This window comes from Conger conger, chromosome 5 (assembly GCF_963514075.1).
Source record: "Conger conger chromosome 5, fConCon1.1, whole genome shotgun sequence".
In the NCBI taxonomy this organism is placed as follows: domain Eukaryota; kingdom Metazoa; phylum Chordata; class Actinopteri; order Anguilliformes; family Congridae; genus Conger; species Conger conger.
The window spans coordinates 60,728,116-60,754,225 of NC_083764.1; the positions used below are offsets into that span (position 1 = coordinate 60,728,116).

The 26,110-nt window shown below is 51.1% G+C and overlaps 2 protein-coding genes across 8 annotated transcripts in view; both read right to left on the minus strand.

The window, feature by feature from the left end:
• Positions 1-5,159: 5,159 nt before the first annotated feature.
• Positions 5,160-13,373, minus strand: LOC133129458 (PTB-containing, cubilin and LRP1-interacting protein-like). 3 transcript variants are annotated; one of them, XM_061243573.1, is made up of 4 exons: positions 12,770-13,373; positions 12,410-12,687; positions 9,890-10,036; positions 5,160-5,676 (listed from the first exon to the last, which is right to left on the minus strand). In XM_061243573.1, the coding sequence occupies exons 2-4, from the start codon at positions 12,437-12,439 to the stop codon at positions 5,221-5,223; spliced, it is 633 nt and encodes a 210-aa protein (XP_061099557.1). In that variant the 5' UTR covers positions 12,440-12,687; positions 12,770-13,373; the 3' UTR covers positions 5,160-5,220. The 3 variants fall into 3 exon arrangements, with proteins under 3 accessions (XP_061099557.1, XP_061099556.1, XP_061099558.1); XM_061243572.1 differs by having other exon boundaries at positions 12,410-13,373; XM_061243574.1 differs by lacking the exons at positions 12,410-12,687; positions 12,770-13,373 and adding an exon at positions 11,072-11,326.
• Positions 13,374-13,717: 344 nt separating this feature from the next.
• Positions 13,718-26,110, minus strand: part of LOC133128048 (E3 ubiquitin-protein ligase TRIP12-like) — a 30,587-nt gene continuing 18,194 nt past the window's right edge. For all 5 annotated transcript variants that reach the window (XM_061241270.1, XM_061241269.1, XM_061241265.1 and 2 more), the window contains exons 23-40: positions 25,622-25,961; positions 24,520-24,671; positions 23,866-24,023; positions 23,683-23,756; positions 22,898-23,097; positions 22,569-22,696; positions 22,215-22,366; positions 21,221-21,363; positions 20,663-20,819; positions 20,366-20,464; positions 20,158-20,272; positions 19,384-19,538; positions 18,716-18,880; positions 17,986-18,150; positions 17,185-17,298; positions 16,630-16,724; positions 15,572-15,675; positions 13,718-15,396 (exon numbers count right to left, since the gene is read on the minus strand). In XM_061241270.1, coding sequence (XP_061097254.1) covers positions 15,200-15,396; positions 15,572-15,675; positions 16,630-16,724; positions 17,185-17,298; positions 17,986-18,150; positions 18,716-18,880; positions 19,384-19,538; positions 20,158-20,272; positions 20,366-20,464; positions 20,663-20,819; positions 21,221-21,363; positions 22,215-22,366; positions 22,569-22,696; positions 22,898-23,097; positions 23,683-23,756; positions 23,866-24,023; positions 24,520-24,671; positions 25,622-25,961 — 2,713 coding nt within the window. In that variant the 3' untranslated portion in view covers positions 13,718-15,199. The remainder of the gene's footprint in view (positions 15,397-15,571; positions 15,676-16,629; positions 16,725-17,184; positions 17,299-17,985; positions 18,151-18,715; positions 18,881-19,383; positions 19,539-20,157; positions 20,273-20,365; positions 20,465-20,662; positions 20,820-21,220; positions 21,364-22,214; positions 22,367-22,568; positions 22,697-22,897; positions 23,098-23,682; positions 23,757-23,865; positions 24,024-24,519; positions 24,672-25,621; positions 25,962-26,110) is intronic.

Consider the following 26,110-nt stretch of genomic DNA (forward strand, 5'->3'; position numbering starts at 1 on the left):
TGGGGGGTTAGGGGTCTTGCTCAGGGACACTTCAACACACCCAGGGCAGTATTGAACCGGCAACCCTCCAACATCCAGACGACTGCTCTACCACCTGAGCTAATGTCGCCCCCATCTGGACCACAGCCGACTTGCCGCCTGAACGAGTGGAGCTTTGTCTAAGAAACAGGGGACCGGGGACTGACATTCCCCTAGAACAGGGGTCGGCAACCCTGGTCCTGGAGAGTAACAAGTAACAAGTGCCAAGTAACAATGAAAGCCAGCACACCCTGCGGCTCTCCAGGACCAGGGTTGCCGACCCCTGCCCTAGAACCTCGCAAACTCTAGTTCTTACCGGAGGTACTGCAGTTTATTAAGACTCTGGTGCCAAAAAGCACATTTAGCCATTGAAGTCACAGAACTGTGAAGTTTCCCCGGTGAAATTTACACCGCACAGCAGACACAGTAATACTTATTTCATTCATGTTCGTCCCTTCACCTTTAGTTACCCAATGTACATACTCTGATGTCAAAAAAGCCCCATAGTCAAACATAGCAGCCTCCATGAACCATGAACCTGATGCAATTAAGCCACAGTGCTGTTACCAGAGCGGAAGGGGCTGTTTTCAGTTATTAAACTTTTATATAGATTACTGAGTCCGTAGTTCTACACGGAGATCATCAAGCTTTTGTGTAGTCTTCTACTGAACATGGACCTCAATGCATTCTGGCTCTGACCTCCCCTGTTCAGCATTCTCTTTACAGCCAAGATCATCACAGATACACAGAAATCAGTGGATCTTAGCTCAAGCAAACAACGGTTTTTATTTGCGCTTCTTTCCCAAGGGTTCTTTTTTTTCTTTTTCAAGCGTTTTTCCCCCCCAAGAATGCTTGTAGTGCCCCCATGTGGTCCTAGAGTGAGGACTGTTTTATTAAACTCCACTGAATTTAGAGCCATAACCAATCCACCTTTTTTATATGTCTTATCACTATAAAGCAGGGCTACTCATGCGGAGGAGTGTGTGTGTGTGTGTGTGTGTGTGTGTGTGTGTGTGTGTGAGTGTGTGTGTATTCTTCATCCAATCCTATAATTCCTCAAAGTAACAGAGAACATCCGTTTACAGGTTTCCATGTTCGTTTACTCAGAATTCCGGTTTGACTTATTGCCATTAGCTTTTTTAAACCGATGATTTATCACAATGAAACCGCAGTAACCAGGTGGCTACACTTTGAAGCGTTTAGGATTTAGCCAGCAAATCAATGAATTAATCAGCTGCTCAACACACAGTCCCCTTTACGGACTACATTTGAATAAGCTTCTTATTACATATGCCGAAAATCAACATCAAGAGAAAAAAAAAGTTAATCTGACGCACATGATACCAAGAACAACACTGCCTCTGTTACACGTTTAAGAAAGAAGAATGAGCGAGAGGGCTTTGCAAGCTAATATTTGTGACCGAGTTGTGCTTACAGTGGTCTGCAGTTCATCGGCGTTATATAACGCGTTTAGGCTAAATCTCTCTCTCGCTCGCTCTCAGACACGCACCCCCGAGTTCCCAGAATCCCGTGTCTCCATTGGCCAGCCCGTGGGATTGGGGGTAGAGGGCCCCCGGGCCGGTCTACTGGCTGGACATGGCTGAACAGGGAGAGAGGATTTATGAGCGCGTCGTAATCCTGATTAACACAGAGAGAGGGGAGGGGGAGAGGAGAGGGGGGACACAGGGGAACCCCACGCCTGGCCCAAAGGGTCGGGACCGAGGCAGAACAGTGTGGCGTGTGTGGGGGCATATTTGCACACTGACGCACCCTAGGAAGTGAGTCAAAAAACAGGACAAGTAGGACAGGTCCCAACACCACACACCCACACAGACACACACAGCACCAATACACAAACACTCAGACACATCTACACAAACACACACCTCCCCTACACACAAGCACCCACAGACACACACAGCACCAATACACACTCGGACACATCTACACAAACACACACCTCCCACACACACAAACACCCTTACACACCACCCACACACAAACTCCAAAACAGGAGCCAGTCTGGGTAAATACTTTATATATTTTTGTTGTTTTATATGTTCAAATACAGTGTAGAAAACAAAATGAAACATGATAGGTTTATTGTGAGAAGGGCTGACCGTAGCCCGCTCTGTAGTTTGATTGTAGACGGCCTCTTTTTCACATTGTCCCCCTGCGGCTTCTCAGCTGTACAGCAGGGGGCTTCAAAATCACAGTTGGCAAATCAACATCGTACATCTTTACGCTTACATAAAATAGTACCATTTTGCTTACATGAATAGTACCGTTAAGCATCTACGCAATTACTTCTGGAAAAAAAAAACTGTTAAAATGTTTCATTTACAAGCTTATTGGAAAACTTAAAAACAGGAGCTTTACGCATCCCCTACTACGATTCAGAGTAAGGCCTTGTCTATAGGCAGACCAATATATATTTTCAAAACGCAAAATTTCACATTTTTGCCTCGGAAATGGCATTTTAGGTCACTAAAACCGGAGCTTTTCAAATAGGAAACGCAGCGATCAGTGTTTTCGTGTGGACGGATGAAAACAGAGCTTTCCGTGTAAACCTTGTATCGTCTGAACCACATAACCTGTAAACCACGTCGGAAAAATGGCGCAGAGCAATGAGCTTAATGTTCAGCGCCTGTTAAGTTCTGGAATGTATTGCGTGTAGATTGATGGATATTAATTTAAAAACGGCTGAAAAAAATAATAAAGTGTTCAAAAATGGTCTACGCATAGACAAGGCCTTGTATCTTTATTAAAAGTCCTGAGAGTGAACTAAAGATTGGACCGAGGCACCTAACAGACGGGAAGAGGTCTCATTAACCCCCAAATGGGTGGAACTACAATGACCTGTCAATCACTGACGTGGCTAAACCAATTAAAAGACTTCACAGCATAAAAGACGGTCGTTGGTTCAGATCAGGGAGTCGTATGGGGGTTCCGGCCATCGTGGGCTACATGAAGCCTCATTCTCCCATCACTATTGAAGGCAAACAAAAATGGCAGACGGTCCCCTTGCAATCCACAAACCAAAAACACTTGGGAAGGCTCCTGTGATGCAAGGGATGGTGTTGCCTTCAGCCACAAGGCACGGCCTAAGATTCAAACCTCACTCGACTAGACTCAAAGGCTCTAAAGCAGGGGTGCACAACAAGGGCCAATCCGTTTCAGGATTTCGTGCCAACCTCTGGTCTTAATCATTAAACCGACTCAGTCTGACACGTGTAAGAGCACCGGCTACAGCTGCAGACTGCAGAAGTGTATCCTCATGATTTTACTGTGCTCAAGTACAGACTTGAACCATTTATAGAGCTGTAAGCAAATTAAAAACAAGGCTGTAACAAAGACCAGTGCGCAGACTGGCCCTCAAGCACCGGAGCTGTGTACCCCTGCTCTAAAGGGTCCACCACTATATCCCTGAAATACTGACTACATTTTGTGAGCTTAATATTTTTATTTGACGTGCACACACACGCACACACACGCGCACGCACACACACACACACACACACACACACACACGCACACTCTCTCTCTCGCTTATAAATGCACCGGATTTGAAAATTTAAACCCAGTTTGAGTTGAACAGAGCTCCACATAAATCTTATTTAACACTAGCAATGCCACCCTGGGTCAGTACTGCATATCAAACCAAATACTTGTGTCTTAGCTTAAAATTCATTTGAAATATCAACATGGGTATGTGCGAAAATATTTCTTTAACAGAAATACTGCATGGCAGGACAGTGGGCTGTGACCGGTCCTGTCTTCACACCTGAGGTCTCAGGCAGACACAACATCACTGAAGAGCAACAGAACTTTAAGGACCAGTTACACAGACAAGCGTAATCCCGGACTAAATTGAGTTTTTATGGTGCAGACTAGTCTTAAACAGTATCTGTGAACCTGGCCCTTAACATTCTGCTGCTCTTCAAAGTGGTCTACTCATAAAATACAACCCCTCACGCCTCCCCACAGCTCCAAAAGCACCACGGCAACACACTAAACTCCCCCCTCATGGTCAGAAGGCAATTTAAGAAGACATACTTAATTGTGATATTTTAGGAAAATCATCCAATTATAGATAAAACTGGAGCACAAAGGTACTGCAGTTATATTCAGTCAAGGTGTTGCAGCAAAGAAAGTGTAGCAGAATGAGCCCTTGGGAACCACATTAGCTGCAGATGTGCAAGTAATCTGGCCCACACAGGTGTACAGATGTGCAGGTAATCTGGCCCACACAGGTGTACAGATGTGCAGGTAATCTGGCCCACACAGGTGTGCACATGTGCAGGTAATCTGGCCCACACAGGTGTGCAGATGTGCAAGTAAACTGGCCAACACAGGTGTACAGATGTGCAAGTAATCTGGCCCACACAGGTGTGCAGATGTGCAAGTAAACTGGCCCACACAGGTGTACAGATGTGCAGGTAATCTGGCCCACACAGGTGTGCAGGTAATCTGGCCCACACAGGTGTGCAGGTAATCTGGCCCACACAGGTGTGCAGGTAATCTGGCCCACACAGGTGTACAGGTGTGCAGGTAATCTGGCCCACACAGGTGTACAGGTGTGCAGGTAAACTGGCCCATAGTCTGAGCTGTATGCACTGGCGGGTTGGGTTCTCAACTTGTTGACGATACAGCTTGCTGAGCACTGTATGTTATGCTGCATGCCAGATATCTCAGAAACCTGTAGTTATGACTGTCCAACCAGGAAGGATTACTGGAAAGGCCTGTTAGTTTACGAATCGGAAAGTCAGGTATAATTTCTCAGGTCCGAGTTGCTGAGTAGGAAACTGACGCTGTTCAAAATGGCTGGAATGTCGGAATGCACAATAACTAATAATCGATTTTTACTGTTCCCAACGAACAGTAACTCTGAAGGTTTCACTCTTCATAAAGTGTCAGAGCTGGCGACAGCTTTGCTCGCCAGCGATTACGTTACTAATGGTTGCTATGAAGTAACCACTGGAGCTCGTAAGTCTGATCCCCCAAGTCGGCACTCACAAGTTTCCGAGATATCTGGAACGCGGCGTTACTTTTCGTTGCGTTCGGTCCCCAAGTTCTCACCCCACTCGCACCCCCCGCCCCGCTCCCCTCCCCTCCCCACCCCCCCCCCTCTCTCCATCAGCCAGTGCTGTCCTGTGAAGCGCCGCCCCCCCCCCCCTCTCCCGCACAGGCAGGTTTGGGGGCTCAGCCGTCGGCGGGGGCCGGGGCGGCGTCGGCGGGGGCGGAGATGCGGCCCTCGCTGTGCATGCGCTGCAGCGTCTGCCGGAAGGCCTCCATCATGGCGTGCGCCAGGCGCTTGGCCTCCACCTTGCTGGCGCACTCCACGGCGTGGCAGTCCATGCGGAAGGTGAGGTCGTCGTCGATGCGGCGGTAGATCCAGGCGAAGACGGCGGGGCTGACGCCGTGGTCCGCCGTGCAGTAGGCGATGCGGGACACCTGGTGCGTCTCCGCGGCGACCGAGGCCCCGCCCCGCTCGTCCAGGGGCCGCAGGCGCACCTGGAAGGGGCGGATCTCCAGGAGGGCGTCGGCCTGGGGGGCGTCGCCCCGGGCCCGCCCCTCCCACAGGCCGGCCACAGCCGACTCCGTGCAGCCCGACAGGAAGTGGGAGCCTGAGACCGTCACCTTGCCCAGGTACGCCACCTGCAGGTCAGAGAGGGGCCGCATTCAATACATCTAGTTAAAAACAGGTCACTCGCACGCACAGACACACACACACACACACACACACACACACACACATACACACACACACACACACACACACACACACACACACACACACACACACAGACACACACACACACACAGACACACACAGACACACACAGACATACACACAAACACACACACACACAGGCACACACACACACACACACACAGACACACACACACACACACACGCACAGACACACACACGCACAGACACACACACAGACACACACACACAGACACACACAGACACACACAGACATACACACACACACACACACACACACACACACATACACATACACAACACACACACAGGCGCACACAGGCGCACACAGGCGCACACACACGCACACACACGCACACACGCACACACACACACACACACGCACAGACACACACACAGACACGCACAGACACACACACAGACACACACAGACACACACAGACACACACAGACACACACACACACACACACACACACACACACACACACACACACACACACACATACACATACACATACACATACACATACACACACACACACACACAGACACACACAGACACACACACACACACACACACACACACACACACACACACACACACACACACACACACACACACACACACACAGACACAGACACACACAGACACACACACACAGACACACACACACACACACACACACACATAAATCCATCGAGAAGTCAGATCAGGGCCTGCACTCGCTGCAACTCAGGGCAAACACTACTGGTCTAGTATCACTTTTACATTTTATCTCCTGTGTGCTAACTCTTAACTGCGTGTTTGTTTGTTTGGGTGCGAGAAAGTATGTGTGTGTGTGTGTGTGTGTGTGTGTGTGTGTGTGTGTGTGTGTGCGCTTCTGTATATGTGTGTGTGTGTGTGTGTGTGTGTGTGGCCAATGTGGGCCATGACGGTGACCTTGTCTATGAGAATGGAATGTAAATAAACCCCAGACAATCAGCGAATGTACAGTAAGTAACCCCTGTTCACCCCCTAAGTGAAGACCTCAAAATGGCTGCCATAGCTGAGGTGAAATCCTGTGTCACACACACACACAAGGTAACTAACGCAGGGCTGCACAACTCCCTCCCGAAGGGCCAGGGCACACAGGCATTTCCAGCGTCACACACCCAGTGTACGGGTGCAAGCTGAGCTGCCGTGTGTGCCGCATAGACTCCACACCGTTACTCTGAGTACGTAGCCTATTCAATAAATTCACGTTTTATTTCCATATTGTTCAGATACTGGCAAGTGACAAGCCAAAATGGGCTGGAGTTCAGTTCTCTGCAAAAGCAGTAATGCTGCAATGTTCTCACTGCCCTGTGGGAACCGGCATCTGACACGCCGCAATTCTCATGACTTAAATTGTTTTTGAGCTCATAGCTTTAAAACCATTGTTCCAAAATCAACACCAAAAAGTACAATAAACGTCTGGACCCCTTCAAGCCTTGTCGCCATTCAGTGGAGGAATAATTGTTCAATTATGTATTACTGCTGACATAAATCTTTAAATCATTCAATCTTCATGCAAACGTTTTATGATACCATACATTATGCAACATGACGGATGAATAATTTACTGCCAATATAATTGCTTTAATGGCATTTTAATCCACTCCATTTGATCGACAATTTTGGCCCACTTCCATAGCATTTTTCCAAACCTGGACCCCAGTTTGATTGTCATGGCAACAAAGTGAACAGCAGGGCAGGCAGTCTTCTGAATGGCCGGCTCAACACTCCCCACTTTTATCCAATCACATCGCCGGAAAAAGCACACCCCACCGAGTTCTAACCTGTCAAATCGCACGGCGAGTAAATTGGCATCGCCCAGGGGATATACCCCCATCCATCATTTAGCTGTCCAAGGTAACTGGGCGGGGGGGGGGGGGGTGGACTAAAATCGCCAACACTACCCAGCCCTAGCAGGGCCACTCTGGCACACATGGGGCCCTATGACCCTGTGCATACGAGCCCTCTACATAAACATCCTTTCCCATAAACCGTTCCAGAAGTGCAGTAAAAGCCTCCGCGCGCATGCCACGGGGGCTTACAGTAAGCCTGCGACAAAGGAGATTGTTTCGCATAATTACAACGTGCCCCCGCCAGCACATTACAGGAACGGCACGGCACACTTCAGATTTCGGGTTTTCGAACAGACGGGACGCGTTTGCCAGTCACTATGCAAACAGCACTCTAAACCGCCATAATGATAAATATGTAATTATTTAGTTGACGCTTTTATCCAAAGCTACTTGCAGTTAATTAGACTGAGGCCTCTATGGGCCCGGTGTTAGCCTGACAGGGGCTGTACCTTGTAGCCTCTATGGGCCCGGTGTTAGCCTGACAGGGGCTGTACCTTGTAGCCTCTAGGGGCCCGGTGTTAGCCTGACAGGGGCTGTACCATGTAGCCTCCATGGGCCCGGTGTTAGCCTGACAGGGGCTGTACCTTGTAGCCTCTAGGGGCCCGGTGTTAGCCTGACAGGGGCTGTACCATGTAGCCTCCATGGGCCCGGTGTTAGCCTGACAGGGGCTGTACCTTGTAGCCTCTAGGGGCCCGGTGTTAGCCTGACAGGGGCTGTACCATGTAGCCTCTAGGGGCCCGGTGTTAGCCTGACAGGGGCTGTACCTTGTAGCCTCTAGGGGCCCGGTGTTAGCCTGACAGGGGCTGTACCTTGTAGCCTCTATGGGCCCAGTGTTAGCCTGACAGGGGCTGTACCTTGTAGCCTCTAGGGGCCCGGTGTTAGCCTGACAGGGGCTGTACCTTGTAGCCTCTATGGGCCCAGTGTTAGCCTGACAGGGGCTGTACCTTGTAGCCTCTATGGGCCCGGTGTTAGCCTGACAGGGGCTGTACCATGTAGCCTCTAGGGGCCCGGTGTTAGCCTGACAGGGGCTGTACCATGTAGCCTCTAGGGGCCCAGTGTTAGCCTGACAGGGGCTGTACCTTGTAGCCTCTAGGGGCCCGGTGTTAGCCTGACAGGGGCTGTACCTTGTAGCCTCTAGGGGCCCGGTGTTAGCCTGACAGGGGCTGTACCATGTAGCCTCTAGGGGCCCGGTGTTAGCCTGACAGGGGCTGTACCATGTAGCCTCTAGGGGCCCAGTGTTAGCCTGACAGGGGCTGTACCTTGTAGCCTCTATGGGCCCGGTGTTAGCCTGACAGGGGCTGTACCATGTAGCCTCTAGGGGCCCGGTGTTAGCCTGACAGGGGCTGTACCATGTAGCCTCTAGGGGCCCGGTGTTAGCCTGACAGGGGCTGTACCATGTAGCCTCTAGGGGCCCAGTGTTAGCCTGACAGGGGCTGTACCTTGTAGCCTCTATGGGCCCGGTGTTAGCCTGACAGGGGCTGTACCATGTAGCCTCTAGGGGCCCGGTGTTAGCCTGACAGGGGCTGTACCATGTAGCCTCTAGGGGCCCGGTGTTAGCCTGACAGGGGCTGTACCATGTAGCCTCTAGGGGCCCAGTGTTAGCCTGACAGGGGCTGTACCTTGTAGCCTCTAGGGGCCCGGTGTTAGCCTGACAGGGGCTGTACCATGTAGCCTCTAGGGGCCCAGTGTTAGCCTGACAGGGGCTGTACCTTGTAGCCTCTATGGGCCCGGTGTTAGCCTGACAGGGGCTGTACCATGTAGCCTCTAGGGGCCCGGTGTTAGCCTGACAGGGGCTGTACCATGTAGCCTCTAGGGGCCCGGTGTTAGCCTGACAGGGGCTGTACCTTGTAGCCTCTAGGGGCCCGGTGTTAGCCTGACAGGGGCTGTACCATGTAGCCTCCATGGGCCCGGTGTTAGCCTGACAGAGGCTGTACCTTGTAGCCTCTAGGGGCCCGGTGTTAGCCTGACAGGGGCTGTACCATGTAGCCTCTAGGGGCCCGGTGTTAGCCTGACAGGGGCTGTACCATGTAGCCTCTAGGGGCCCGGTGTTAGCCTGACAGAGGCTGTACCTTGTAGCCTCTAGGGGCCCGGTGTTAGCCTGACAGGGGCTGTACCATGTAGCCTCTAGGGGCCCAGTGTTAGCCTGACAGGGGCTGTACCTTGTAGCCTCCATGGGCCCGGTGTTAGCCTGACAGGGGCTGTACCATGTAGCCTCTAGGGGCCCGGTGTTAGCCTGACAGAGGCTGTACCTTGTAGCCAGTGGGGGCTCGGTTCTTGGGCAGCGGCGTGGTGGAGCGGAGCTCGATGTCCTCTGGCTCGTGGAACACCACCGTGGGCAGGGGATCCTTCTTCAGGGTCAGCACGTTCAGTTTAGACTTCAGCATCGTCTGGAAGTGCTGAAACGGGGAATCGCAAAGATAGAAGGAGAAGAAAAAAGAAAAAGAACAGACAAAACACCACTGTGAGACAAATGGCTTTCATGAACAGACCAGTCCAGTGCTTGGTTTTTTTTCTTTCTTTTTTACAAGGTCTAGGGCCCTCATATCTGGGACATTGTGTACTCTACCCAAGCTCCCAAGATTAGTCTGCTCAGTGGGTGTCTGTAGAAGAACACAATCTGTACTGATACTTAACGTCACAGCAAACAAGACATACTGTACCAGGTGTCCCTTGTGCCAGGCCAGTGTGTCAATCTTAGCCCAGAGCGAGAGAGTGCTACGACCCCTTCTGTGTTACTACACACTAGGGCTGGGGGAACCTGGGTCCAGTAGGGCCATTATCCATTATTCATTTCAACATAATGTCCTTAATTATTCAATTACAAAGTACACCCAGCACACCAGTTCACTTATAGAATATACCACAGTGAAGCACACTTAAGACACAGCTAACAGACCAGACAACACAGTGTATGACACAGTTATAGAACAGAGAACACACAGGCAGCAGCGGTGCTGTATGCGTCTATGTGATAGCATGCCGCAGCCACTAGCCCCGGCTAATCAATGTTAGCCTAAACTACTGCTTTGTTATGAATTGCTTATCTGCAAACTCGTCAGTTTGAAGGTTGTACCGACGTCACTTCGTTGCAAACAATGGCTTTTGTGAGATATCTTCACAGGCACCTGGCGAAAGCTAATAAACACTGCACGCCAATGAAGCAGAGTTGATGACGTTAACGAACCCCATTTGCTATAGGCACAGTCCGGTACATTCCTGTACTTGGGCCCTCTCTGTGACTAAACATAAAGCAAGTAAACATGTGGTCGAAGTTTAGTATGCTTATTTTAAATCTTGATTCTATACATGGCTGTAATCTGTTTCTACCACCATAATCCAGTTTGAGAGTTTGCCAATTGCATCAGGAACATTGTAAGATATGCATCAGTACGGCTCATTATTCTAAAACTATACTGCAGTACAGTCCGTACCCCTCAACTCCAGATGTGATCGTTCGTATGCACACACTCAAACGCAAAGCTTCCATAATTTCTCTAAAACGCTTTTGTTGGGTTACATTCCTCTTTGAAGGGTGACAGCGTTCCATAGATCCATATGTCGACACGACAGCACCACCTCGCAAACGTCTCCATGTAATCCGCCTAGCGCTCGATGTGAGTAGGGGGCTGGGGGTGGGATTGTGCAAGTTCACTTGGCAAGCCGTCTAGTGCCATCTGGAGAACATTACAGAGCCGGGAAAAAGAGTGCCAGTCCGCGCACCCAGTACCCTGGGGAATAACGCACGCGTCATTGATCATTTATTTACTTACACACAAACGAGGTCCAAAAAGCCGAGCTTTCTCACTCATACTTGGATGAGGGCGATACGTCGATTAATCTAACTTGGAGATATAACTTTAGCTAACTAACGAGAACACAGACAAATATTACATAATTCACTTGGCCAGCTGGAGCTAACAGTCCGTTAACATTACAGGGGAAACATGGGGGAGGATGGGGGCGAAATAGTTTGCAGTAATACCCGGTCTTAGCTAGCAAACGACTAAGTTTAACTTAATAATAACTTAGCTTGCAACGTCAGCTAGCAGTTAGCTTTCAGAAGGATTCGCATAACAGAAGCTCGTAAACAATGCATGTCCATTGAGTTATTTTACAATTCCCGTTAGCTAATTGACTGGGGCAAGTTGAAATATAGCTAACTGTTAGCCGCGTTTGCTTGCTAGCTAGCTAGTGTTAGACACTTGAGAAAAACATCGAAGCTCGACATGAGCACCATTACGGAAAGAAAAGTTGGCGAAGCTAATATTTCAGTTTGGAGGTGTTAGCTCACCTAATTCATTAAATGTAACGTTAGTGGACTAACGGGCTATGTTGTAAACGCTACCGTGCTTGCATAACTGGATCTCGCGTTGCCGTGGTGAGGGCAGTCGCCTTACTGATAAGACAGATTTGTTTTCTCAAAAATAATTAGCACGTTAACTTGTGAAACTAACACGCTTAGCCAATTGATAGGTTACCAATACAGTACCGAAAACCCTGGGTTATTGCACACCTGAACCCCATGAAGCTAGCTAGCTTAGCTGTAAAACGCACTCCGATTTCCACAAAAGCATACTAGCTAGCATAGAAAGCTAGTTAGTTAGCTAGCTTAGCTAACTGGCCAGACGTGATTGCAGTGTCTGCCCAGAAATCACGTTGAAGGTACTCGATCGATTTTTTACATTACAGCCATCTAGCTAAAAATGAAACAATTATTAGCTAGTCAAATATGACAAATACGTAACGGTATACATGAGTGTGATTTTTACCTGCAGTCTCTCTGTTGCTGGCTGCCACATATTATCACGATGTAGCTAGCGGTTCTAAGCGGGTGGCTGGTGATTCACTGATGTCCACCCCGGCGTCTCCTTTTGCCACAGCGGTCCGGAGCAGCTCATTCGGAGAAGGCGGACTGCGAATTCCAATGGAGTGCGAGAACGGAGCCCCGCCTGCACCGCCCCTTGCGCCACCTTTTTCCCCCCTCAAAGAATTCGGATCAGGGGTGACCTGCAGGGGAGGGTTCCGGGTCGGTCCGCCACATGCACAGCTGTAGACAGATCACAGTTTGGATGGCTGTTTGCACGGCTTCCTTTGTAAACGTATGAGACTACACATTTTAGGGGATTTACATTTATGTTTGTGGGTCGGTGGGTGATGACGCTCAATCCTCGATATATAACCCTGACAGCTGTATTTGTGATTCCACGCAGCAATGCATATTTGGCCTATTTACGATTATTCTTCAGTATATCCCTTCTTGTTGCTCAGTAACGGTGACTTGCATAAGTTTAGCGGTGGATGGCTGCAAAACTTTCAGAGGACTTAGGTGTTGCGCTCCACAACAGACAGTGACCGTTCCAACAACGTAACCGCTCTATGAAATTTCGTATCGGGTGGGGGGCCAATAGTTCAAGTTTGTCTTGAATCATCATAGATCATCCCATGTAAAGCGATCTGAACTTCTGGGATTCTGTCCGCATTCCACTTACTTATCAGCTACATTCCGAAACATGTTTCTTCTCTCATTTAAACAAACCCCGAGTCTCACTCAAGGGTTTGACAAAGCAAAGATAGCACTAGAATGTAAATTTTCTTCCCAATACACAAATCATTCCTATCCCTTGTGCGCTTGTGAAAATAACTAACCCGAAGTTCATCTCCAGGTTCCAGCTACCCTATACCAGCCGAGTCCATTACCGACTCTCCATTCTGGTTCAGACCATCACTGTATCCAATCAACATGGTAAACCCTGAGAAACGCATGCACATATACACAAGATGGGACACACAGATAGACCCATCCATTTGCTGTGGCATACTGTTGGGAGATGCTGAGAAAAATGTGTCACCCAAGGGCGCGCGCGCGCGCACACACGCACGCACACACACACACACACACACACACCCTCCGCAACATCATGAGGATAGCGGTTTGTGGTTTCGATGATTCTACGCAGTTAAATGTTTGTATGAATCAAATGCACTCTGCGTGTCATTCATTCATTCAAGAGCTAATTCAGCCCCAGCCAGAGAAATAGCCCATACGCCGAAAGAACGGAAACAAACACGAACAGACGCACGTTATACAGTTTTATTTATTCTCGAGTAAAAACATGGGCTGAGTGCAGTCCGTTTCCACAGCTCAGAAAAGCCAGCACAGGAAACACAGCCGCTGGCACTGTACATACACGTACCGGTGCCTTCCACGACACGCACGCGCGCTCAGCTGTGAAATGCAAAACTCCCAGGCGAATAGAAAACGGGTGCGCCGCGCTGGAGAACCGCAGCACCTGCAGGGTTTCCGGGTGCGTTTGAGCCGCTCGCACGATCCGTTTAAACTCACCAGTCGCAGATGCTACGGTCCCCCCCCAGTTCTTCATTTTGACACCCCCCGGATAATGTGTGCACTTTTTCTAAAAGCATGCACATGAAGTAATTATTTTAACGTTCAGAGGGCTTTATTGGGATGGCAGGTTTTGGGTAAGGGGGGAGGGTACCTCTGACAATGCAGCCCCCCAGGACTGGTGTGAACCCCCTCCCCTGGGTATTTTGGGACAGTAGGGGACTGAGCCTGTAGCTAAAAATGGGTTATGGGTTCAGCTCCCAACTGGGGTGTTGTGCAAGTTGCTGTGGACAAGAGAATCTGCTAAATATTGAAATGAAATTAAACTTTTCAGACAATAACTGCATTCCTCATGGAAAGTGTGTGACTTTTACACGATGAGCTGTTTGGTAACATCTTTCCCTCTATGACTGGGCTGACATTAGAGTCATGTTGCTCTGACATCCATTGAAAGAGCACATAACCAAACAGTTAAATACTTACAGCCTCCAAATCCACCACCACTTGCTTTCCCAAAAGATTTGGGAAAACCAAAATACAAACCAGAAATAAAATTGGATTAAAAATCAGTCCAACCGACCCCGTGGAACACCAGAGGAACAGCCCACCAATCAGAAATGAAGCCTGCCAGAGGAGCTCAACACTATCCAGTCAGAGGCCAGGAACATCGGAAAAGCCCACCAATCGCACGCGGAGTGCCACCAATCAGAATGTCAGAGCAGAAAAGAGCAATCCAATCAGACAGGAAGGCTTATCAATGACAAGTGACGCTGTCCTATCAGAGGTGAGAAGTTAATGTCCCAGTTATGTTATTCTGCAGAGGGTCTTTTGAGCCAGTGCATAAATTGGTTCACACATACCTCCAAGTACACAGTCACCTTTATTATTTCTGCCTTTTCTTAAGGAAAAGAAATCCCTTTTTTTTTTAATTTAAATATCTCACAGCAAACCAAATTTAAAATGTCAGACTTATTATTATTTTTTTAAACATTAAATTCAACTGAAGATTAGTGTAGTCTGATTTCTGTGGGTGGTGTAAAGTTCGTGGGAGAAATTGGGGGTGGGGAGAGGGGGTATTTTCTATACATCGATCAGGTGTCGGTTCAGCAGGGTGGATTTTTGCTAAGGCTGAGCACAGCGCCTCCCTGTGGCGGACCAGGGGAACAGACAGTCTGACGGCCCCCGGAGGAGGCGGTTGGGCCCCCGCGGGGAGGGATCAGGAGAGGTGGAAGGACTGCTGGCCTTCCCGGGCCGCGAGCAGCAGCTTCTGGCGCATGGCCTCCATGCTGGAGTAGTCCGGCAGCTTCAGGTAGTTGACGCAGGTCATGACCGAGGGCAGGAAGTCGTCCGGGTTCTCCGTCGACTCGAACGTCTTGCGCACGATGGTCAGCGGCGGGTTCAGGCTCCGGAACCCTGGGACGCAGAGGCAAGGGGTGAGGGGGGGGGGGGCGGAATACACGCGACGCGGCTGGGGAACGATGAACACGCGACACTCGGGAGGAATAAAGACATTTAAACGTGCAAGAGGGAGGAGGCAATTTGTGACAGTTGGTGGAAGAAATACACGTTTTAGAGAACAGTTCTCTACCTCCAACAGGCAGTCTGGGGCTCCCCGTTACAAACTGCAGGAACAACCTCTGTTGGTCGGCGTCGAAACTGCTGAGAACCTCGAACAGGAACCTGACGGCCCGGCTGAGGACAGAAACGCAAGCTTTATACAGTGGTCCTGCAAACGTTACATTACATGTTATCTAGCTGGTGCTTTTATTCAAAGTGACTTAGTTGATTCGACTTAAGCAGGAGCCAATCCCCCCTGGAGCAATGTGGGGTTAAGGACCTTGCTCAAGGGCCCAACAGCTACACTGGGGCTTGAACCACACACCTTCCAGGTCCCTATCAAGCACCTTAGCCACTAGGTGTGTGTGTGTGTAGTGCGTGTAGCCGTGGTTACGGCTCAGGTGAGACGGTTACCTGTCGTGTGTGTAGCCGTGGTTACGGCTCAGGTGAGACGGTTACCTGTCGTGTGCGTAGCCGTGGTTACGGCTCAGGTGAGACGGTTACCTGTCGTGTGCGTAGCCGTGGTTACGGCTCAGGTGAGACGGTTACCTGTCGTGTGCGTAGCCGTGGTTACGGCTCAGGTGAGACGGTTACCTGTCGTGTGTGTAGCCGTGGTTACGGCTCAGGTGAGACGGTTACCTGTCATGTGTGTAGCCGTGCTTACGGCTCAGGTGAGACGGTTACCCGTCGTGTGCGTAGCCGTGGTTACGGCTCAGGTGAGACGGTTACCTGTCGTGTGCGTAGCCGCGGTTACGGCTCAGGTGAGACGGTTACCGGTCGTGTGCATAGCTGCGGTTACGGCTCAGGTGAGACGGTTACCTGTCGTGTGTGTAGCCGTGGTTACGGCTCAGGTGAGACGGTTACCTGTCGTGTGTGTAGCCGTGGTTACGGCTCAGGTGAGACGGTTACCTGTCGTGTGTGTAGCCGTGGTTACGGCTCAGGTGAGACGGTTACCTGTCGTGTGTGTAGCCGTGGTTACGGCTCAGGTGAGACGGTTACCTGTCGTGCGTGTAGCCGTGGTTACGGCTCAGGTGTGACGGTTACCTGTCGTGTGTGTAGCCGTGGTTACGGCTCAGGTGAGACGGTTACCTGTCGTGTGTGTAGCCGTGGTCAGGCCTGCAGCACTCCATCAGGGTCTTTACGTCCCAGCTGTGAGTCCGGCTGCCGCACAGCAGCTGATCCAGCTGCAGGGGGTTCGAGACGGAGAGTCATACTTACATTACATTACATTGGCATTTGGCAGACGCTCTTATCCAGAGCGACGTACAGTTGATTAGACTAAGCAGGAGACAATCCTCACCTGGAGCAATGCAGGGTTAAGGGCCTTGCTCAAGGGCCCAACGGCTTTGCAGATCTTATTGTGACTACACCGGGATTAGAACCACCGACCCTTGCATGTCCCAGTCATTTACCTTAACCACTACGCTACAGGCCGTAGCCGGGTATTTCAGGGTCAGCAGGTGCTCGAAGAACACAGAAACAAAACGGACATGATGCTAGATAGCCCAGAGAGTCTCCTTTAGCCCAGAGAGTAGCCTGATCACACACAGTGGGACTGTAAGCCTCCACAGCAGCAAAGCGTGGATGAATGAGGCGTGACTGGGTGAGTGTGTGGACGGGTGCAGAGCGGGGGGGGTAACGTACCTCCTCTGGGTAAAAATACTGCAGGTGATGCAGGGGGAAGACCGACTCAAACCCCTCCCTCAACGACTCAAACTGCCGGGACACGCCCTCATTCAGCGTCCAGTACACCACCAGCTACAGAGAGAGAGAGAGAGAGAGAGCATAATATACCCTGTGGTTACTACTCCAGCTTCTGGGTGTGTGTGTGTGTGTGTGTGTGTGTGTGTGTGTGTGTGTGTGTGTGTGAGAGAGATTTACCCTGAGGTACTCCTCCAGGTTGTGTGTGTGTGTGTGTGTGTGTGTGTGTGTGAGTGTGTGTGTGTGTGAGATTTACCCTGAGGTACTCCTCCAGGTTGTGTGTGTGTGTGTGTGTGTGTGTGTGTGTGAGAGAGAGAGAGGGAGATTTATCCTGAGGTACTCCTCCAGGTTGTGTGTGTGTGTGTGTGTGTGTGAGATTTACCCTGAGGTACTCCTCCAGGTTGTGTGTGTGTGTGTGTGTGTGTGAGATTTACCCTGAGGTACTCCTCCAGGTTGTGTGTGTGTGTGTGTGTGAGATTTACCCTGAGGTACTCCTCCAGGTTGTGTGTGTGTGTGTGTGATTTACCCTGAGGTACTCCTCCAGGTTGTGTGTGTGTGTGTGTGTGTGAGATTTACCCTGAGGTACTCCTCCAGGTTGTGTGTGTGTGTGTGTGTATGAGAGAGAGAGAGAGAGAGAGAGAGAGAGACTTACCCTGAGGTACTCCTCCAGGTTGTGTGTGTGTGTGTGTGTGTGTGTGTGTGTGTGTGTGTGTGTGTGTGTGTGTGTGTGTGTGTGAGACTTACCCTGAGGTACTCCTCCAGGTTGTGGATGGTGACGGGGATGTCCTTGCCCCCCTTCTTCAGCTCGATGTTGGGGAAGCCGGGCAGGGTGAAGTCCAGCCCCAGGTCCTCCACCGAGCAGCCGTTCATACTGAGGCCCTCCAGGGCCTGCTGCAGCGTCTCCCGCGTCTGGGGAAGGAAGGGGGGTTAGCGCCTCCTACAGTCACAACAGAGTACTGCACAACCACACCGCTGACCCAGTCACTGGAGAACTGATCAGGGAACTGATTCCATCACAAGATTACTGAAGAAGAGAGAACAGATCCCAACACTAGATTACTACAACAGAGAGAACTGATCCCAACACTAGATTGCTACAACAAAGAGCTAATCACATCACTAGATTATTGAAGCAGAGAACTGATCCCATCACTATATTACTGAAGCAGAGAACTGATCCCATCTCTAGATTACTAAAACAGAGAACAGATCCCAGCACTAGATTACTGCAACAGAGAGAACTGATCCCATCTCTAGATTACTAAAACAGAGAACTGATCCCAACACTAGATTACTGTAACAGAGGGTCAGCCAGGGGAGACACAGGCAAGGTGGTCTGGGGTTTGGGGTTTGATGAGGGGAGGTTTTGGGAGAGGGATGGAGGGAGCTCTTCAGCCCCAGTCACTCGGTCCCATTCTGATTTGGGGTGCGGGACGGGACAGGGGAAGGGGGAGGGGGGGGGGGTGTGACTCACCTGTGACCGGTCCTGCTCCAGCCTCTTCTTCTGGCGGATGATGTCCTCCAGGTGCTGGATGGAGGTGGCCACGGTGGGGTCGACCTCCGTCAGGTCGTGGGAGGTGATGAACGCCTCGTTGCGGAGGAGCCACTTGTAGAAGGGCAGCCCCAGGGGGAGGTCCAGCTGAGAACGGAGCGCAACATCGGAGCAACGTTACAGCGACATCTCCGAAACGTTCGTCCCGAGGAGAACAGGGGTGTAACGTCAGAGCACCGTTAGAGCAACGTTTCCGAAACGTTCAGGGGCAATGCTTCCACAACCAACTAGAGCAGTGTTACTGTTGCTCCGACGGCACTACACAAAACTGATTTCACCAATTATTTTACCTGTTTGGATCAGATAATGAGCTAATTAGTGAAATCAGGTGGTGTGGCGCACGGTTGAAGTAAATGCCTACAGACACTGCGGCCCGCAGGACGTGGACTTTAGTAGCGCTGAACTAGAGCACAACTGTCACAGCAACGTTACAACAACGTCTCAGAAAAGTCACAAGCAGTGCGTCCACAACCAAGAACAGAATGTAATGTCATCAGGAGCATCTCTGAAATGTCAGAGAACACAGAACGCCCCGGTGGAAAGGAGAGCGCGCAGAGGTAACGTGTCTAGGAGAACCGGCGTGCCCTCACCAGTCTGAAGTCCATGACGGCTTTGGCAATGAGCTTTCCCAGGAAGCGGAACTTCATCTTGACCTTGGCGATGTGCGCCGGCTTGGTGGTCCTCCCGAACGGAACGGCGAACAGACCCCTGGAGCCGAACATGTACCTGGTGCCCTCCAGACCTCCTGAGGGGAGGGAGGGAGGGAGGGGGAGAGAAAGGGGGATCAGCACTGCCTGGGGGACACTGAGGTCCAAAATGTCCTACACAACGCAAAACCTTATACCGACCCGAACAAAAACGGACTTGAGGTCAAAATTGACCCACAACATTCAACAGTCTACTGTGCTGATGATGGGCCAATTCAGTCATCGTTCAACTTTTAACTTTCAGATTGTGAAAGCTCCAGCACAATGTACACATACTGAATATAACCACCATGATTTCAAAATACCATTTTATGACTTCACATTAACGGTTTAACCAAACATTCTCTTGTTCAGAAGACAATCTCATTCAAAACACTCACTGCAATGTGCTCCGGTCTTTCAGGTGTGAACACTGTGTGTATAGCAGAACCATTCTGGTCTTAAGAGGTGCTGTGGTCATATCTGAAATGTACTGGTCTTCATAGCAAAGCCATTCTGGTCTTTTTGGCACTATGGTCATTGCTGAAATATCTTAGAGGTAGTTCAGAGTGCACAGTAGAAATGCTCTGGTATTAAGAGTTCCTGTGTGTATAGTGGAGACCTGCTTAAAAATAAGTTTTGGGTTAGTGTGGTTCCTCTGGCCCCATAGAGCCGTACCTTTGGGGTGGGGCAGGGCGACCTCCTCGCCCCTCCACAGGCCCAGGTCCGCCCGCTGCAGCTCCTGAGACACCAGGGCGTAGAACTCCAGGGTGGGACCCAGTCCCGTACCCACCTGCAGAGAGAACCGGGGGGGTACGCTGAATTAAAGACTGTGGGACTTGTATAGACCTGGGGGTTTAAACCTCCTCTGGTTCAGAGACCGTACCTCGTTCTCATACTGGATCTCCAGCATGGCTCTGGAGCTGCCCAGATCCTGCATCACGGACTCAGCCTGCTTCAGCAACTCCTCCCGGTTTATCGTGCGCTGGGAGGGAGGGAGAGAGAGAGGCATTTTATTCATAAAGCATTTTGAATTTGAGAGGGACAAAGGCAGGAAGAAAGAGAGACAGAGAGACAAAGAAAGAGAGACAGACACAGAAAGACGGAGAGAAAGAGACAGAGAGAGACAAATAGAGAAAGGTGAACACACAACAAACGTCATGCTTCTCTCCCACGGCACTACCTTCTTCCTGTCCAATCGGGGGGCCACCCTGCTGTCCTGAGAGTCTGATTGGTTGATCTCCGGGTTGGTGTCCAGCAGGCGCTGCATGGCGCGGTCGCGGTCGAACGCGGTCACGTAGAACAGCATCTGCCGCGTGTCGAACGGGAAGAAGAAGGGACTGGAGAGAGAGGAAGAAAGGAGGGAGGGAGGGAGGATGAAAACAAATGAGCAACGGGCTGTAGCGTAGTGGTTAAGGTAAATGACTGGGACACGCAAGGTCGGCGGTTCGGTGGTTCTAATCCCGGTGTAGCCACAATAAGGTCCGCACAAACGTTGGGCCCTTGAGCAAGGCCCTTAACCCTGCATTGCTCCAGGGGAGGATTGTCTCCTGCTTAGTCTAATCAACTGTATGTCACTCTGGATAAGAGCGTCTGCCAAATGCCAAAAATGTAATGTAAATGTCAAAAAATGGGCTACAGCACGAAAACATGCGTGTGTGCGTGTGTGTGTGTACTGTGTGTGTGTGTGTGTGTGTGTGTGTGTGTGTGTGTGTGTGTGTGTGTGTGTGTGTGTACATACCAGGTCTTGCCCAGCTGAATCAGCCAGCAGGGGATGTTGCCGGTCATAATGACCAGCGGGTCCTGCAGTTGCCGGTTGGCCTTGGCGCTCAGCTTGCTGTTGATGAACTCGCTGGTGGGGATGATCTCCTTACACACAGCGTTCTGCAGGGGAGACAGAGACCAGGCAGTGAGGAACAACAGACCACAGAGGCACACATACACGCACGCACACACCACAGTGAGAAACACACAACAGGCTTACAGCACACACAGAAACACCACAGAGACGCATAGCACTGCACTGCTTCAAAAGAGTCAGGGTAGTGATAATCCTTTGAAGAGTTTTATTTTTTATTCTTATTATGAGTGTTCTAGAACGCCATTGTTTTCAGCAACCAGTCGTGATTGTGACATGAGCATTAGAATGTTCAGTTAAGACTCATCCAGGTGTATTTCCAGAACATTCAACCAGATGCTCACATCGTACAGGTAAATTCCAGAACATTTAACCAGACACTCACATCGTACAGGTAAATTCCAGAACATTCAACCAGATGCTCACATCGTACAGGTAAATTCCAGAACATTTAACCAGACACTCACATCGTACAGGTAAATTCCAGAACATTCAACCAGATGCTCACATCGTACAGGTAAATTCCAGAACATTTAACCAGACACTCACATCGTACAGGTAAATTCCAGAACGTTCAACCAGACACTCACATCGTACAGGTAAATTCCAGAACGTTCAACCAGACACTCACATCGTACAGGTAAATTCCAGAACGTTCAACCAGACACTCACATCGTACAGGTAAATTCCAGAACATTCAACCAGACGCTCACATCGTACAGGTAACTTCCAGAGCATTGAACCAGACACTCACATCGTACAGGTAAATTCCAGAACATTCAACCAGACACTCACATCGTACAGGTAAATTCCAGAACATTCAACCAGGTACTCACATCGTACAGGTAAATTCCAGAACATTCAACCAGGTACTCACATCGTACAGGTAGAACCAGTAGCGGCTGATGGAGTGCAGGGCGCGGAGCAGCAGGGTGACGTCGCGGGAGGGGTCGTCGAAGGTCATGCTGTCCGGAGGCTCGGAGTGGAGGCACATCTCCAGGGGATTGGCCGCGCTGGGACAGACGCCGTCTGCGGGGACGGACACACGGACAGGGAGTCAAACATGGCCGCCGCGCTCAGGGCAGACAGACAGACGGACAGACAGACAGACAGACAGACAGACAGACAGACAGACAGACGGGCAGGCGGGAGGACAGACAGACAGACAGACAGACAGACGGGCGGGCGGGAGGACAGACAGACAGACAGACAGACGGGCGGGCGGGCATACCGTGCCACAGCTCGTCGTGCTTCTTGGCGTTGCGCGGGGAGGTTTTGGTGGGGGCGGTCTGCGCCCTGCCCCTCTTCCCCCCGACTACATCCTTACTGCCGTCCTCATCCTCCCTCACAGGCTTATACCTGCAGGGATACACTGCGTTATACCACACACACACACACACACACACACACACACACACACACACACACACAGGGATACACTGCGTTATACCACACTCACACACTCACACACACACTTATACCTGCAGGGATACACTGTGTTATACTACACACAGAGACACAGAGAGACAGAGACGGGCACAGACACACAGACACAGGTACCATATGGTGTGGGTCTTGGTCCAGATGCCGGCTCGGCCCAGCGGGTTGGCCTCGTCGTCGGTGGACTCGCGCTCCTCCTCGGCCTGCAGGCTGAACTGCCGCACGGCCTGGTACACCGTCATGCTGTAGGGCAGCGCGTGCTCGCCCATGCAGAACTGCAGCCTGTGCCGCACGCTGCCCGAGTTCAGGAACTGTGCAGCCTGGGGGGGGGGGGGTCAGAGGTCATCCACTGCGATCACTATAGCAACCATACAACGCAGGTCCTCCAGTCTTGACTCCACCTAGACCAGAGAGACGGTCCAAATCTGGACTGGTCCTCTGCAAAACCACATCATGAGCAATTAATGTCACCGATTCGTCAGGGACGTCACTGCTCCCGTGTCCTAGGCCCAATAAATCCCAGATTTGAGGGGAATAATAAAAAACAGCAGTATAATTGGCACAGAGATTGGCCAGATTTGAGTATGCCTAGTCTTGTCAATTGGTAACATTTTTTTTTTTTTTTTTTCATGCTATGTTACAGTTTATGTATATGCACAGGAGTGCACGCATTCATTTGGAATTAGGCCAGCATTTGGCTGTGAAGAGATGAGAGCTTTTAAGAGTAAAGAGTACTAAGTGTGTCCTGATAAACTTGAGGGTTCTGGATGAGTTAAGAGTACAGAGTGCTGATGTGTCCTTACAACCCATCCAGAACCCTTGGGTTTAAGAGTACAGAGAGTACTGGCGTGTCCTTATAACCCAATCAGAACCCATCCACATGTGACACAACAAAAACGACGTACCAAAGACTCGTCTATTTCATCATCCGAGCCGTCCTCCTCACTGTCCTGGTCCTCCTCTCGAATCCGCCCGTAGCCTGGAGGGGAACAGGTCAACATTGTTCACCGTCACCGCCAAACAAGGCTGGAGTAGCAAACGGGACAATATCAATATCAATATCAATATCCTCATGAGTTCCGTCTCACCTCGGACGACAAGGTATCTCTCGATGGCCTGTACCAAGGCCAGGGGGTCGATCTTGACTGTCCCCCCCTTCCACTGCTTTACGTTGGCGCAGTCCGGGTGTCTCTGCAGCTGGCACTTGAGCTGGTGGGTGTTGAAGAACTTGAGCGCTTGAGAGCCTCTGTGGATCAATCAGCACAGATCCGCCAATCACAAAACGGCACTGCCAAGGAGGGCCAATGAGAGGGATGGAGATGGTAAATGGTAAATGGTTGGCATTAGGTAAGCAATAGCAACAGAGAGGCTAAGCAATAGAGAGAGAGAGAAAAAAAAAGAGAGAGAGAGAGAGAGAGAGACTGGGCATTAAGAAAAAAAGATAGGGCTAGGGAACAGGAGACAGAGGGTGTGAAGGAGAATTTGAGAGAGAGACAGGGTAAAGAGTGTGTGTGAGAGTACTTAAGGGAGCAAGAGTGTTGGGCAGAAAGAGGGGTAGCATATGAGAGAGGAGAATGTGCCTTAGAGATAATAGGTAAGAGAAAGATAGAGGGAGGGAAAAGAGTGAAAGACCAAAGGGAGCAAGAGAGGGGGAAAGAGCGAGAGGGGAATAGAGACCGAGAGAAAAGAGAGAGAAAGTGAGAGGTTGGCTGGACGTTTTACGGGTAGAAGGGAAAGCAGACCTGCTCCCGGTGCCGTTTCCGCTCGGGAAGTCGTGCACTTTGACGGGGAACTGCTCCATCTGACTCAGGCAGCTGTTCATCTTGTGCACCAGAGCCAGCAGGGGGCCGCTCTCACAGGGGTCTAACCGCCCCAGGGGCTCCGTCCCCGGGACCTGGAGCCAAACAAAACCACAGCCTTAACAAAGCCACACTCACACCGCACAACCCAGACCACAGCCGCACCGCATTAACCAAGCCACACTCACACCGCACAACCCAGACCACAGCCGCACCGCATTAACCAAGCCACACTCACACCGTACAACCCAGACCACAACCACTCCATAACCATACAACACTACCCAAAACGCAACCATACCTCTCCAACCTGACCATACCCACTCCTCACAACCCAAACAGTTAGTCATAATGAAATGCATGATGTTGCTGACCTTACAAAGTGTGCCAGTCCCTAAGACTCAGAGACTGGGAACTGCCGGTCCCCTAAGACTCAAGAGACTGGGAACTGCCGGTCCCCTAAGACTCAAGAGACTGGGAACTGCCGGTCCCCTAAGACTCAAGAGACTGGGAACTGCCGGTCCCACAGACTCAGACACTGGGAACTGCCGGTCCCCTAAGACTCAAGAGACTGGGAACTGTCGGTCCCCTAAGACTCAAGAGACTGGGAACTGCCGGTCCCCTAAGACTCAGAGACTGGGAACTGCCGGTCCCCTAAGACTCAGAGACTGGGAACAGCCGGTCCCCTAAGACTCAGAGACTGGGAACTGCCGGTCCCCTAAGACTCAGAGACTGGGAACTGCCGGTCCCCCAAGACTCAAGAGACTGGGAACTGCCGGTCCCCTAAGACTCAGAGACTGGGAACTGCCGGTCCCCTAAGACTCAAGAGACTGGGAACTGCCGGTCCCCTAAGACTCAAGAGACTGGGAACTGCCGGTCCCCTAAGACTCAAGAGACTGGGAACTGCCGGTCCCCTAAGACTCAAGAGACTGGGAACTGCCGGTCCCCTAAGACTCAAGAGACTGGGAACTGTCGGTCCACAGGCTGAAAGTCTTGTGGAACCAGTGCTCTAACCCGACGCCCCCGCCCCGCCCGCCCCGCTCACCGGACAGCCGAAGAAGACGTGCAGGAAGCGGCGCAGGCGGGCGTGGCGGGGCACGGCGTGCCGCTCGCAGTCGGAGGTGAGGTACAGGAGCAGCTGGCGGACGAGGCCGCTGTGCTGGATCTCGAAGGAGGACGCGTCCGAGTGGCACACGATGCTGCAGATCTCCAGCAGGCACTCCAGCCCGCCGTCCAGCTGCAGGCCCAGCCGCGCGGTGGCGGCGCACAGCCGCTGCAGCACGTTCAGCGCCGGGTTCCCGCTGCTGCCGTTCACCTGCTCGCAGCCCAGGTACCGCTCCACGAACCGGCAGGCCTGCTCGCGGATCCACGACTTTATCTTCTCCCTGAGCGGGGGGGGGTGGGAGAGGGGGGTCAGAACTCTGCTGTCTCCGTGTGGAGTCTCCTGCTCCTCAACGGCATGAAGACCATGCCACTGATAATGTTGTACGCACTGTGCAAAAGTTCAGAACATTAGAGCTAATGTGCATTCAAC

Excerpts from the sequence above, each read along its gene's own strand:
- LOC133129458 (XM_061243573.1), bottom strand. The coding sequence starts at position 12,439 with ATGTGGCAGCCAGCAACAGAGAGACTGCAG. Across the intron at positions 10,037-12,409 it reads CAGCAACAGAGAGACTGCAG|CACTTCCAGACGATGCTGAA; the intron begins GTAAAAATCACA and ends TCCCCGTTTCAG. Across the intron at positions 5,677-9,889 it reads GAGCCCCCACTGGCTACAAG|GTGGCGTACCTGGGCAAGGT; the intron begins GTACAGCCTCTG and ends TCTGACCTGCAG.